Source organism: Coturnix japonica, chromosome Z, assembly GCF_054131305.1.
Source record: "Coturnix japonica strain WE chromosome Z, WE-NBRP24, whole genome shotgun sequence".
Taxonomy (NCBI): Eukaryota; Metazoa; Chordata; class Aves; order Galliformes; family Phasianidae; genus Coturnix; species Coturnix japonica.
Genome location: NC_140702.1, coordinates 36,112,096 through 36,126,999, shown reverse-complemented (window position 1 = coordinate 36,126,999; position 14,904 = coordinate 36,112,096). Strand labels below are relative to the sequence as shown.

At 41.5% G+C, this 14,904-nt stretch overlaps 2 protein-coding genes across 13 annotated transcripts in view; one reads left to right on the top strand and one right to left on the bottom strand.

Annotated features, from left to right (window-relative positions):
* The window catches only part of FRMD3 (FERM domain containing 3), a 140,801-nt gene extending 132,864 nt beyond the window's left edge, over window positions 1–7,937 (bottom strand). Inside the window, exon 1 of the mRNA XM_015849240.3 lies at window positions 7,567–7,937. The gene's annotated coding sequence lies outside the window, so the exon portion shown is untranslated. The remainder of the gene's footprint in view (window positions 1–7,566) is intronic.
* Window positions 7,938–8,002: 65 nt separating this feature from the next.
* IDNK (IDNK gluconokinase) overlaps window positions 8,003–14,904 on the top strand; it is a 9,758-nt gene continuing 2,856 nt past the window's right edge. The window contains exons 1-4 of one of the 12 annotated variants that reach the window (XM_085530390.1): window positions 8,003–8,057; window positions 8,672–8,702; window positions 9,093–9,179; window positions 10,761–10,804. In XM_085530390.1, coding sequence (XP_085386516.1) covers window positions 9,150–9,179; window positions 10,761–10,804 — 74 coding nt within the window. In that variant the 5' untranslated portion in view covers window positions 8,003–8,057; window positions 8,672–8,702; window positions 9,093–9,149. Of the gene's footprint in view, window positions 8,375–8,603; window positions 8,703–9,092; window positions 9,180–10,760; window positions 10,805–14,904 lie in introns of all 12 variants that reach the window. The other 11 variants (XM_085530391.1, XM_085530389.1, XM_015849241.3 and 8 more) reach the window with 11 other exon arrangements.

Sequence of the window (14,904 nt, the reverse complement as noted above, 5' to 3'; positions counted from 1 at the left end):
TGAACAGATTAAGAATACTGCAACATATATATTGCTTTTGCCCACCTAAAAACTTTATGTGGAGGTACATTTGCAGATATTGTCCACCTACAGCTTGAACTACTCCTCCTGTGAAAAATACCTATCTAAATGATCATTTACTAAGGCTCCAATTCAAAATAATCCCATGTTTTCAGCTAATGAACTTCAGTAATTCTGGAGAAACAAAAGCAAGAGTAAAAGTTGATTGTTACTTTAACACTAACATTTGTCATAACATAGACAAAAACTACCCTAGCACAAGTTACCAGATGGCCAGCTCATCTCCTCAGAGCCAGGCTTTGAAAAGCTCTCACAATCCCCAAAGCCTAGCTTACTGAGCATACAATGGAATAACACCTACTGCACACCTATTTATGTCTTCTTTTCTACTATTCTTGTTCCAGGGTAGAATGTGACTGCTGATGGGCAGAGCTTGCTTGCAATAATGTTTCATTTCTGTTTCTGTTTACACAAGCACTTTCAAACATCTGAAAGTTTGGACAAGTTTTGGTCGTGTTCATACAATCATAGAAACATTTAGGCTGGAAAAGATCTCTAAGATCATCCCTGTTAATCTAGCACAGCCAAGTCTACCACTAAACAATATGCTTTATCACCATATCTACCATATCATTTTAACACCTTCAGGGATGGTGACACAACCTACGTAGCTGGTTCCAATGCTCCACATAACCTTCAGTGAAGAATTTTTCCTACTTAAACTAACCCTAATGCAGCTTGAGTCAGTTTCCTCTTGTCCTAGCATCTGTCACCTGGAAGAAGAGATCAACTTCCACACTACTACAACTATTCACTACTCTACTACTCCTTCCAAGCAGCTTAGAGAGCAATGAAGTCTCTCTCCCTGAGCCTCCTTTTCTCGATGCTAAATAACCCCCGTTCCTTTAGCCTCTCCTCATATGTCTTGCTCTGTAGAACATTCACCAGCTTTGTTGCTTTTCTTGGACAGGCTTCAACACTTCAGTGTCTTTCTTTTAATGAGGGGCCCAAAAGGGAATACTGTTTGAGGTGGGGCCAGAGCTGAGTACAATCACTGCTGGCCACAGGCCAAGCTGCTTTCTTGGCCATGTGAGCACTTGCTCTCTCATTGCCACCTATGGGCCAATGTCCTTTATTGTTTCTTCTCTTCTTTTTAGTTACTGATTGTTAATGCTTACGTCACACAGTGCAGATTTTATATACCTTGTCTATATTTCTGTTTGCCCAACTTCAAATGTGTGTAAAGCATTTTTTTTTCAGATTGGAATTATCCTCAAAGTTGGGGCCTGAATGGGTAGTCAGATTTAGATCACGTTAAAGTCCAGAGAATTAAACTTCTGCTTTGTACATAAGGTAAATCAGGTAAAAATTCCATGTACATTCTGAGAACAAGTTGAGGAATACAGGAAGAACATACATCATATGCAACAAGAATTTCAGGTTTGTTAATATTGCCAGCATATAATCTCCATAAAGAGCCCGTTATTACAATAACACCTTGATTTTTAAATAAGCATATGCAACAAAATTCAGTTTCTGATACAGCTGTCTTTATAGTTTCTGATTTTTGTCATTAATTCTTTTCCAAATTACTCTGTGGACTATTGCTCCTTATTGACCTCGGCTTATAGTTATGGAAAAGCTAGTAAATACTGGATCAGGATTTGTGTTGTTACCTCTATTGCTAACAACTTTGCATGTGACAAGCTGTATGGCCGAAGAGTTAAGTATGCTTGTAAGTGACTGTAGAACAAAGGCTTGACTATTCAGGAAAGAGATGTGCACTAACCAAATGCAAAAATAAAATAAAATAATAAATTTTTAAAAAGCCACCAGACACAGAGCAGACTTCAAAAGCATTCACTGCTACCTGCTCAGTAACAGTCATTTAAATTCACTTCTAGTATAAACATTTTAAGATATTTTCTCCTTTCCATTTTCAGGTGGCTATATTTTAATAGTGCTTTGAGTGCTATCAGAATTAATAGTTCCATATTAGTATCATTGCTGCTATTGTAAATCATGCTGAAAAATCCAGTACATGTATTTTACACTGTAAGAGTTAGAGCACATATGTCTCTTCCTTTGTCCACTGATGTAGTTACACCACCATAAAAGGCCTCTAGGTTGTCAAACAGGACTTCCCCTTGGTGAAGCCGTGCTGCTTCTCCCGTATCACCTTCCTGCTTTCCACATGCCTTAGCAAAGCTTCCAAGAGGATCTTTCCTGGCACAGAGGTGAGTCTGATGGATCGGTAGTTCCTGGGGCCATCCTTTTTATCCTTCTTAAAAATATACGTAATATTGCCTTTTTCCTGTCATCAGGGACTTCACCCAACTGCCGCTATTTTTCAGATATCACTGAGGGAGGCTTGGCAACTACACCATTCCCTCAGGACTCTGGGGTGCACCTCACTGGGACCCATAGACTTGTGTATGTTCAGGTTTCTCAGGTGGTCATGAACCCTATCTTTGCTCACAGCAGGAAGGATGATGCTTGCCCAATCCCCTCCTTTGGAACCATTTGTTCAAGGGCTGTGTCATGAGCAGCTATTAGAGAAGACCAAGCAAAAATGTTGTTGAGTACCTCAGCCTTCTCTTTGCTGTTATGACTTTGCCTGTGATGCTCACTGGAGGGAGTTGGATTTCTCTTTTCAGGTTGAGGTACCTGGAGAATCCTTTCTTGTTCTTCTTGGCACCCCTTGCCATGTTTAGTTCAAGCTGAGCCTTGGCTTTCTTGACATCATCCCAACACAGCCTAGCAGCTTCCTTATATGTCCCATGGCGCTTGATTTAGACAGGAACAAAACCAGTACAGCTCTGCTGATGTTCTCTTCAGATATTCCAGATTCATTTCTGAAGAGACTGAATCAAACAAATTCTTCTCTTAAGTCTGCAGACTTAATCTCCAGTCTGCCCTGCAGTAACACTGAGATTACTCTCAATTGCACATAACTTTGGCCTGCTAGCAGTGGCTGCACAGTCACTGTGAGCACTGTGCTTTAGCAGCTTTACACAAACAGAAAGACTGTGGTATTTTACAGACTTTGCTCCAAAGGAACACAAAAGGAACACATGAGGCATAGCCCCTTGGCTTTCACAATCACTTTTGAATTGAGCTACTGCAGCTCTGTTTGTGACTCTGGACTAAAAAGAGTGTAATTTTCCCACATTCTTTTCACCCACTAAACATGGCAGATTAAATAGCACACTATTTTATGACCTCAAACTTTAAAAATGATTTTGATTGTTGAGCACTTCCCAGGAGTCCTCATGTTAATGCACTGGTTTTGATCAGGTCATATGGAGAAACTGTTATGTGGGAAAACAGACTTTGACTTTTTACATTAGATTAATTTTGGTAGGTTTCTTGTGGAGTTGGTATTGTAAGATTTATTCTGGACTCGGAGTATAGACCATAATATTAAGATGTTTTCAAGGCTTAAGGAGCTATCATGTAAGAAAACAACTAGTTTTCTTGGAAGTGAATCAACTAGGTATTGCATAAGCATAATACAGTATTTACTATGTTTTTGCTGGGGAAAAAAAGAAAAAAAAAAGTACATTTAGCTCTTAGTTCAGTGCTTTCTTCAGCTTCCATATACAGAAATCAACAAACTAAGGCATGTACAGGTAAGAAAAGTTTATAACAGGGTATGACGTAATGCATTCTTCTTTTCCCTATAGCTGGATTCAGGTAACTTTGTCACCCGTTTGGCTTCACAGACAAGCTAAGAACACTTAAGTTGCTTAGAAGTAACAAAGTCAAACCATTCTCATTCCCTTTTTACTTGGCATTTTTTGTCCTTAAACTGGAAATACAAGAAAAACTATTTACAACTCTCATTCCTTATTTCATGTGCAACATACCCTCTAGCACTGCCCTCCAGTATGAAAATATTTAATGAAGTAGCATGTACAAATGTTTAATATGATTTTTAATACCTATAATTGCTTTAGTTTTATTTACTAGTCTCAAATTTCTGAAAACTTGGCAGATTCATCAGACCGATTAATTTTATTCTCAGTACTGGGAAATCCTATTGGGGACTGAGATCCACTTTGTTCTCTTCAATGTAATGTGCATATTTAGCATACAGTCAAAAAGAAAGAAGTTTAGACAGTGTATTGACTTATTCTGCATTACAAACTGTAAAAATTCTTGGCATAATTTCAATTTACACAGTCAAAATTTGAAGTCGATCTACTTCATGACAAGGACTAATTGTGACTAAAAAACACCCCACTGTAAGTGACACTTCTTACAGTGAACATATCATATCAGTTTGCGTTTATGGTCAGCATATATCCAGGATTTCATTTAAGTCCCAAAAGTAATTTAGGAATTAAGCTGCCTGAAGGACAGTTGTTCTCTAAAATTCAGAAAGTTGGGACTACCCACTGTATCTGAGCACTCACTTTCATAAGAAACAGATGCCCATAATGCTGGGTGTTTCAGAGAAGCGTTAAGAGGCCTGTCTTCTTTTATAGCTGTTCTCCATTACATTGTGATAAGTTTCAATTAGGAACTAGAATCAGAAGGAGCGTGCTTTTTAGAAAAAGGGGGGGGAAAGCTGTTGATTTTGTGGTTTTCTTCCTATTTCTTCTCACTTTGCCCTTTACAGTATTCTGAACAAAACAGATCCTTAGTATCTCTGGGAAGGATGAACATGCAGTAAAGTTAAATAAATATACTACTAAGAAAGCTAGAATCCCTTAATTCTTTGTGTTACCCTTCCCAAAAATTAGATAACTAATTAAAGTAGATGATAAACCTTTCTTATATCCAAGCATTCAGTATCAAACAATTGCCCAAAACAGAGAGCCTAAGAAAAAGTCCAATAATTTTCCAAAACACAACAAAATTGACAATAAATGCCATTTAAAATCATTTTGAAACACAGTAACTTAGAAAGTCTTTAAGAGCTGGAAGCATGCAATGAGTTTTCTGTCAGATCTTACAGAACTTTTGACTTTCTAAGATACTTGATTCTTTGCTCTTTACCACTGCATTTCACCTAGTGAATAAAGCATTGTAAGATATTTACATTCTGTTGTCTCCTGTTTTGGTTATGTAAATGTACTTCAGAATTCATGAAACCAGACAGCTTATTTGTATAACTACATCAAAGCTTCAGAATCAAGTTATATACTCTGCCAATGTGGGAGATAAGAATTTCAAATAGTAGGGAGAAGATACCTGTGCCAACTATTGCAAATGGTCTTCAATGGAATTACATCATCAGAATAAATTTCTAGAGATACACATATGTGAATAAACAACAAAGATTAAAATGAAGCTCTTCCATGCTATTAAATAAAGAAAAGCTGGAAAAAAATACCTCTTGCCTGCACCTAAAATGGACTGGAAGGAAAATTCTCATTCACCTCAACCTAAAGGATTCACATATCTCAGTGAAAGTACCTATGACTTGTTTAAACTCATCTCATATTGGACACTGAAGCATACATAGTATGATTTTGTTAGGACAACCTTTTGGCTGAGTTTTATCCAGTCAGCTGTCCAGCTGGTTATTAACGTGAATTATATTTGCGCAAATAAAGTCAACCACATCTGAAGGAAATCTGAATATAATCACCTTCTTGCTTCTCACATTACCTCTAGGCTCCTTTGTTTGTACAATTTGATTAGTTTTCTCCCTCTCTGTTTTCCCACAGTGTATGCACAGTGTACCATTGCTCACACAGCCCTGAGGATGCACTCCCATGGTAGCTTAGCCTAGCCTTAAGTAAAAGAAAATTCTATGGAAGACTTTCTGCAAATACACTGATGCCAAAAATAGCTGCTATCTGACATCACTCCAGCTTGGCATGGTGCTTCTTACAAGATGTCAGACAGAGAAACTCATTCGTCTGTTTTGTAGCAATAAAACCAGGTGAAGCTGTGATAATTTATTACAAAACCAGTGGTGGTGCATGAAAGGTGGAGTAGCCAGTAAACAACAGAAGAATATTTTATTTCCAGGAGTGGGATCAACAGTTGTGGCAGTGTTTCCATGGTTAATATGACCATGGGTGTTTTCAAGTTAGTTCACTGTTGTATCCTAAGAATTCACATTTTAAAGAAACATTTCCCCATGCTTCACAATTAATCAACCAATACATTGAAAAGATGCCAGGAGAGTTCAATTAATTTAGCACAAACATAGTGCTATTAAAGCATAATTTGCATTCAGTCACTGGACACCTTAAAGTAAGCACTGCGGTCTGTCAGTAATTTGAGGATTGTCTGCTTGGGTGAGAGTCTAATAACTTGGAAGGCACAGCTCACTGTTGAGAAAGTCTTAATAGGTATGTGAACTCTAAGTTGAATTGTCAGAGACAGATTACAGGGGGGAAATAAAAGACATCCATCTTTCAGAACATCTCCAAAGTGCTCTGTAAAGGAAAAAAAAAATCACGCTGACTGAGATACTTAATGTACTTTCAGAATTTCTTCTGCAGCTTGATTCATGAAATGTCCCATTATCTGTTCTGGTTTCAGAAACTGGGATTGACTTAATCATCCCAATTTCAGAGAAAGCTTTCTATTTGAGAATCTGGTGTTATTAGCTGCTTACTGGATAGTAATTTAGTAATTTTATTCCTTCAAAGGAGGAACTAATATAGAAGTGTAGTAAAGAAGAAGAATGTAATTTATAGCATTAAGAATCAACCTTGCTATTAGATCTCTAATCTAAATATAAGGTTTGATTTACTTTTGTATATTCAGTGTGTCATGAACCTGTTCATTCTGCAACTTCTTAGACATTTCTTCCCCACTGGAAAAAGAAAAGAAAAAAAAAAAAAAAAAAAGAGTAAGAGAAAGAGAAAAAGAAATGAAAAAGAAAAAGAAGAAAAAGAAGGAAGGGAAAGGGGGAGGGAAAGGGAGATGAGGAGGGAGGGGAGGGGATGTATATCATGAAAACATGGAGATATTTTCCCTTAAGCTCAATTCTCAAAGCCATTTCAATTAATGCAGTTTGTAATGGCAATGTCTATTAAACATTTTTCATAAACTAAAGAAAAACAAAAACATTTCTATCAATGTGTATGAGTGAAACTAGCAAGGGAATATTAGAATAAAAGTGTTATCAGATCAGTATTGTTAATTATATTGTATCACTAAACTTGTTCATTTAAAACCTCTTGTTATATCAAACCACAATTTCTCATGCACAAGCATGAGATATGTGCCAAATAACAATGACTGTGTGAGAAACATTCAGAACTGGCTCTATTGTGGAACAATTTGGTACCTGTAACATAACACACTTAACATCTACCATCCATTGTTGATGACTGTGGCCCTCATGATGCTGCCACTTTCACGTGGCAAAGATACCAGTGCTGGAGGAATTAATGACTGCAGTATCTCTGGTGTTATACGTGCTGTGATCAAACACATAAGTGCAAGCTTTAGGCCTGAGGCACCTCACACCCAGCCAAGTGCCGATCCCTCAGCTCTATCTACCTTGGCCTCATAAGTGTCATACCACAACACTTGCTGAAAAGCAAGAAATAAAAAAGAAATGGCTCCACTCACCAGTTCTTGTCATCACTCTCTGTTCAGACTGCAACACTTTCCAGAAAGATGCCGTTCCCAGTCATGCAGGGGAGATCTGTTACTCCTAGCTGCTGCTGTACCATATCCCCCACCACTGCACCAGCAGCAGACAGCAATCACTTCACCTGGAGTTTGATGCAACTAGCAACTAAACCCTAGGAGAAGTGACTACAAAAAGCTGAAAACCACCAGATAGGGAAGCGGTGATGTTTTCCTATAGAGACTGCACTGGAAGAAAGGACGTTTGAAGTCACGGCCCTAAAGCGTGAATTCTCTGGGTTAAACTCAAACTAAACGCTCGGGAGCAACAAGTGCCGCCTCTCCCCGCCGCTCCGTCCGGGCAGCTCCATGGCAGCGCCCAGTCGCCAGGTGGAGCCGCTCGCTCAACAACGCGGAGCTGTCCAGGGCTCCCGGCGGGGAGGCGGTGCCCGCGCGTTCACTCCAGGAGCCTTTTAAACTGGCAGAGCGGGGTAACCGCGGCGCGGATCAATGGGCTAATTAGATGTAAGGGCGGGAGTCCGCGAGCAAAGGGAAAGCGGTGTCTGCAGACAGCCGTGCACGCTCCACGTTCCTGTCAGACGATGTTACGTAAGCGGGACCAGTAACTGCCGCGGGCACAACGTCCGCGGCCCCAGCAGCCCCAGCTGAGCGACCCAGCCTGGCCGGGATCCGCCCGCCGCAGCCGGGGGCGGGCCGGGCCGGTGGCGACGGAGGGGAAGGCCGCGCGGAACGGGCGGGGCTGTGCCATGGTGCTGGTGGTGGTCATGGGCGTCAGCGGCTGCGGGAAGTAGGTACCGGGCGGCGAGGCGAGGGTCTGCGGTGCGACCAGCCCTGGCGGTGGCGGTAGGGCCCGGACGCGGCTCGGCCAGGCGCAGCGCTCCCCCGCAGCCGGCCTCAGCCTCCACACCGCGGCACGAGTGGGGAAGAGAAGGGCTCTGGTTTGGTTTTTCGAAGCGTGGGCTCGTAGTCATGCCCGGTTTTGTTTTACGGCTGTACATAAAGATTTGTCTCCTTAGAAAGGTCGTTCTGGGATCCCTGTCTCTCAGATGTGCTGCAATAATGAGCTCCTTGTGCTTCTTTGCAGAACCACGGTTGGGTCGCGTTTGGCAGCAAAGGTACGGCTGCATTCTGTTCTTCTACCGATGTTCGTCACTACTTCTTAAGTCGCTCCGTCTGGCGACCCGCAGCTCTTGGACAACTGGCACTTAGTCTTGCTGTAGCTTCACAGCACAGTCTGCCTGCTCACTTGAAGCCGGTTTGCGCAGCCATTGCCAACGAAACACCGTCTAAAGGAACAGCAGTTATGCGTCAGTTGTTGCTGTTGTTGTGCTGAGCTGGTAGTTGTGGTAAAAGGCATTGCATTAATTAATGGTGATTCATGATGAGGTGTAAGAGGCCTCTAGATTTGTGGTGTCATGATAAATTCTGGGATCCTTGATAGTATATATCCTAATCTGATTTGGCTGAATGATCTTTTTTTCTTTTTTTATTTTCTTTTTTCTTAGCTGAGGTGGAAATTCTATGATGCAGATGACTATCATTCTCCAGAGAATAAAAGGAAGATGGCAGCAGGGATACCGCTAAATGATGAGGTAATTCCTATGAATTCTGAAACAGTTGTTATCAATACTACTTTATAATTGCAGCCTTTGGCAAATCATATTACAAAAAATTGTATTTCATATGTAAACATAGGTTGATTGTCTGGGTCTCTAGTTTATAAGAATCACAGCACTGCAAAGGTCAGAAAAGACCTCTGGAGATCATCCAGTCCAACCCTCTGCTAAAGCAGGTACCCTACAGTAGGTTGCACAGGAAACTGTCCTGATGGGTTTTGAATACTTACAGAGAAGAAGACTCCACAATCTCTTTGGGCAGCCTATTCCATAACTCTGTCACCCTCACTCTAAATAAATCCATTTTTATGGGAACTTCCTGTGCCTATTGCCCCTTGTCCTGCCACTGAGAACCACTGAAAAGAGCCTGGCTTCATCCACTTGACTGTCCATTAGATATTTTTAAACACTGATAAGATCCTCCTTTAGTCTTCTCTTTGCCAGGCTGAACAGTCTCAGGACTCTCAGCTTTTCCTTGTAAGGGAATAAGGGAGATGCTGCAGACATCATCTCATCATCGTTACAGCTCTTTGCTGGTCTCTCTCTTGAACTGAAGAGGCCAGAACTTTACACAGTGCTCTGTGGGGCCTCACCAGGCCAGAATAGGGGGGGAGGATCATCTCCCACAACCTGCTGGCCATGCTTTTCTTTAGGCACCTGGGGGAGCTATTCCTCTACATCAATGAATGGAACTGCAGCTTTAGATTACATGTTTCTGTCTGGACGTTCACAAAAGTCATTGTGTCATGTAAAGCAGTACTGCATAATTGAATGATCAGTGTTACTGGTGTGTGGTGCCAAGCAAGTATCTCTTCTGAACATCAGTGGTGCAGAATTACAAAAGGTGCCTACTTGAATGGCAATGGAAAGTGAATCTGTAATTATAATAACAAGAAAATGTTGTATTTATCTATCTGTATCTTAATTTGTTGCCCTCATTCAGCAAGAGCTGTGCAGAAAGGTGAAATGGGATCAATAGTTTACTGCTCAGCTGGTGTGACAAAAGTTGCTGAAAGTTTATGTTCAAGAACAGATTATATTAAGAAGCCAATCGATCGCTCGCACTGCCTTTGCCAAGTACTGAGCAAAGTTGTTGCAAAACTGTGGCTATGGGTGCATTTAGTTGTGGTTGCTGCTGTCATAAAAATTGTATAGTTACTGCAGATAAATAAATTTAGGTCTGTCTTAGCACCTTGGAGTAGTTCCTGAAAGCCTCAGCCTTGTAGAGAAGGGAAAAGAGATAACCATTCAAGCTATGTCAGCAGCTGTCTGAGAGCAGACTATATTTGAAACGTATTGTAGAAGCAAGATACAATTTATCTGTTCTTCAAACTGTTTTACCTCGTAAGAAACTTGCTGGTGTGTATAAGTATCATATCAATAACATGCCTTGCATTTCTTAGGATGCAGGCAGTGGTAGAAATCTATATTAGGAAGAATGACAATGAAAAATGAAATGGCTGTACATATTAATTCTAATAAATGCTCCAGATGTTAAAAGTGATTCTCTCAAATGCATTTCACATACCATTTTCAATTAATTTGTTTTGCTTCTAGGACAGGATTCCGTGGCTGTGTGCATTGCATGATATACTGAGGAGGTAAGAGAACCTCTAGATTGAAGAAATTTGGGGTTCTAGACAAATAAAAAACAAAACAAAACAAAATGTTCCAAAACAGAAATAGACACAGTAGTGTAAAAACTTTTGCAGCTAGTAAAGGCATTCCATTTTCAGTAGTCTAAGGTGCCATAATAGTTCCTAAGGATGTAATAATCCCTGAATAATAGTTTTGGGAAAATTGTTGCCAGTGATAGTTGTTTTTTCTCTTGTCTGTGGATCATTTCAAGGACAATAAACCCTACGTGATCTACTTAAAATGGGTATAACACAGAATACAAGGGCAATAATAGTAGGACAAAAAATTATATAGACACTGAAATTGCATTTCTGCAATTGGTTGTGAAGCTTTGAATGGTATTTTGGTTTCGTTGACAATTGAATCCTGTTGGATAATCAGCATCTGGTTGGGAGAGTTGGGTCCAGCCTGTTCAGTGAGGCAGAGCTGTCTTTGCCAGCAGGATATCTAACCTGGAAAGGTGGGCTTTAAAGCAGGAATGGCAGGGGAGAGAGAGAAAGTTACCAGCAGACTTGTGAAGAATAAGGTTGACAAAGAGCACTTCAAGTATTTGCATGCAAACAAGGAACCATCAATAGGGAATGAGTCTAAAGAAGAAGGGTGGGGGGAAAAAAGCAACAGACCTCTTCTGGGAAACAGTGGAGTGCCTCTGAAATGTCTGCACATTAATAGATGCAACATGGGACATAAACATGGGACTTTAGAGAACTCTGTGCAGTTGCAGGGCTATGATCTTGTTGGAATCATGGAGGTCTGGTAGTGTGGCTCAAATGGCTTGAGTACCGCACTGGAGGGAGACAGGCTCTGTAGGAAGGCAAAGTGTAGAAGTCATAGAGAAGGAGCTGGCTTTTATGTGAGAGAGCAGCTGAAGTGCATTCAGCCTGAGATTGACTGAGGAGCCAGCTGAGGGCTTATAGGTGAGGATTGAAGAGTAAATCATTGTTTTGGCAATGTAGAGCGTGTCTGCTACAGGAACAACACAGCTAGACATAAGCAGTGCAGAATCATTGGAGAGCATCAGTGACACTTTCTGACTCTAGTGACAGGCAAGCCAGCAAGGAGAGATGCTTTGATGGATCTCATACATACAGACAAGGGAGGGCTTACTGGAAATGTGAAGCTCATAGGCAGCCCTAGATTCAATGACCGTGAGATGGTGGCATTCAGGTTCCTGAGAGGGTAAAGCAGGAGAAAAGCGAGAGCACAACCGTGTACTTGGGGAGAGCTTACTTCAAGAATCTGCTTGGAAGTGTTCCATGGGATTAAGGCATTGAGCAAAGAGGGGCCCAGAAAACTTGCTGATGTTTGCATATCACCTGTGCCAAGCCCAAATGCAGTCCCTCCCAGCAAGCTCAGAGCCAGCCAGAAATTCTGAGAGACGTGTGGATGAACAAGGAGCTTCTGGCAAAACTGAAGCATAATAAGGAAGCATACAGAGGGAGAAAGCAGAGGCAAGTAACCTGTGAAGAATATAGAAGCACTGTCTAAGGATGCAGAGATGTTGTTAGGAAAGACAAAGCCTGTTTGGAGCTGAATTTGGTGAGGAACAATAAAGGCAACCAGAAGGGCTTCTGTTAGTACATATGTAGTAAAAGAAAGGCCAGGGAAAATGTGTGTGATATCAGATTGGGGCAGAGACTGTAGTGACACAGGGCTGTACCTCAGCCTCTCCCAATTTAGTCTTTACTAGGAAGGTGGATATAAATTTTTTTTTTTTAACAATTTATAAGCCTGGGATTCCCAGGCTTTTTCCATGGACACCTGTGGTTAAGTCTGGATCAAGGAAGATCCTCTCCTGGTAGAAGAGGATTGGATTAGAGAATACTTGAGCAGAGTGGACTTAACAAGTCTACAGGCCCTGACGAGATGCACCCATGAACACTAAGGAAGCTAGTTGATGTTTTTGGTGCTACTTTTGGTGATCTTTTAACAAGTCATGGCAACTGGGAGAGGTGCTTGATGACTGAAAGAAAGTAAATGTTATTATTCAAGAAGAGAGCAAAGGGGAAGACACAGAAAAGTACAGGTTGGTTAGCCTCACCTTGATCTCTGAGGGGATGATGAAACAATTGTTTTGGAAACCACTGCAGGCATGTGAAAGGGAAGGAATCGAGCAGTCAGTGTGGATTTACAAAGGTGTTGTCATGCTTGACAAACCTGGTAATCTTCTATAATGAAATGACTGGCTTAGCAGGTGAGCAGAAAGCAGTGGATATTGTCTTCGTGAACATAAGTGAGGTTTTTAATTTGTTTCACATGGGATCTTCGTAGAGAAGATGATGAAGTATGGGCTGGTGAGTTAGACTGAAAACTGAGAGGCCAGGCTTAGAAGCTGATGATCAGTGGCACAAAGTCTACTTGGATGCCAATAACTAGAAGTGTATTACATGGGTAGAGACTGGATCTGACTCTGTTCATCCTCATATGTGATCTGGGTTAAAAAAATACCCGGAGCAAGCTTGCAGTTGACCCAGCTGAGATGATTGGCTGATAGGGTTGAGCGCCAAAGTGGCATTCAGAGGAACCTACGCCGTCAGGAGAGGTGAAGTGACAGTTCAACAAGGAGAAGTGTAGTTCTGCACTTGGAAAGTAACAGTCTGAAGCAGCAGGACATGCTGAGGGCTGCCAAGCTGGAGAGCAGCCTGACAGGAGAGGCCCTGCAGGTCCCGGTGGACAAAAACTGAACATTACCAGCGAGCTCTTGCTGCAGAGATATCTAACAATATCCTGGTCTGCTTCAGGAGAAGTTTTGCCAGCAGGTGGAAGGAAGTGATGCTTCCCCTCAGTACTGGTGAGGTCACACCTGGAAGTACTGTGACCGGTTCTGGATTTCCCAATACAAAAGAGAGCCCAGCAAAGGGCTGTGAGGATGAACTGACAGGACTAGCTCTCCTATGAGGAAAGGCTGAGAGAGTTGGGACTGTGAGGCATGGGGGAGATCTCACGAGGTTGACCATATATAATAAATGGGGACTGCAAAGAAAACAGTGCCAGACTCTTCCAAGTGGTTACAGTTCGAGAGGCAGTGAGCATGCGGAACTGAAGCTTGAGCTGTTTCTCCTGAACATAAGAGGAATGGTAAGGGTGACTGAATTCTGGTAGCAATCAGGCTGCCCACAGGTGGTGGGCCCTGCATCCATGTTCTAAAGCTGTCTGAATGTGATGCATGCTGTAGTGTCCCTGCTTGAATGTGGGATTTTGCAGCAGGTGACCTCCAGAGATTCCTTCCATTCTCAAACCATTTTGTGAAGTTTCAAAGAGTCCTAGAATGATCAAATACTGATTTTTGCATTCTGTTTCCTTGGCTTTATCTTTTTTCCAGTTAACACCAGTATCAGATATCCTTTGAATTTTTCAATAACTTGGGTACAGAATGCATTTTCTGAGTTTCACTGGCAGAAGTCTGCTAAACTGCTCAACCTCTGGAGCAATTTGCTGCCTATTAGGAAACATAAAGGGTCTGAAACATAAAGAGAGGGGGAGATTTGGTCTGGCAAGGTGCCAGCGGAAAGCCATAGAGGTTGGCACTTGGCACAGCTTATCATGGTTCATTTCACCTGTTTGCACACTTACTACATAATGGAAAGGGTTATTATCACAGCCCTTAACTTAAACTTTGCTGTCAGTATGGTATGTGCCTTCTTGGATCACAAAATCAGTTAGGGGTAGATGGAAGGGGAATCACTCTGCATAACATCAGACACTTATTTTCCAGCCACTTTTCATATGGAATCTTGCTTACATGGATCATCTCAAAAGTTATTTTTCCAAAATGTGATATCTAGCCAGCTTCCTCTGAATCCGATCTCGCCCTAACACTCTTGTTGCTCTAGCTTTGTACAATGGCCATTGCTTCCACGTGCACACCAAGTGATCATATCTTGTTAGAGCATGGATTAATTTCCTGAGAAATTTGTCTAGATTATTATGTTAAGTCCACTGTGTTTTGTAACATGCCAGCCCAAGGATGCTGCTTAACACCATAAACTTCCCAAAATCAACTCAACTTCAACAGTGCATTAATTGCACTGTTGCATAATTGAAGCATAGTTACAGACACGTG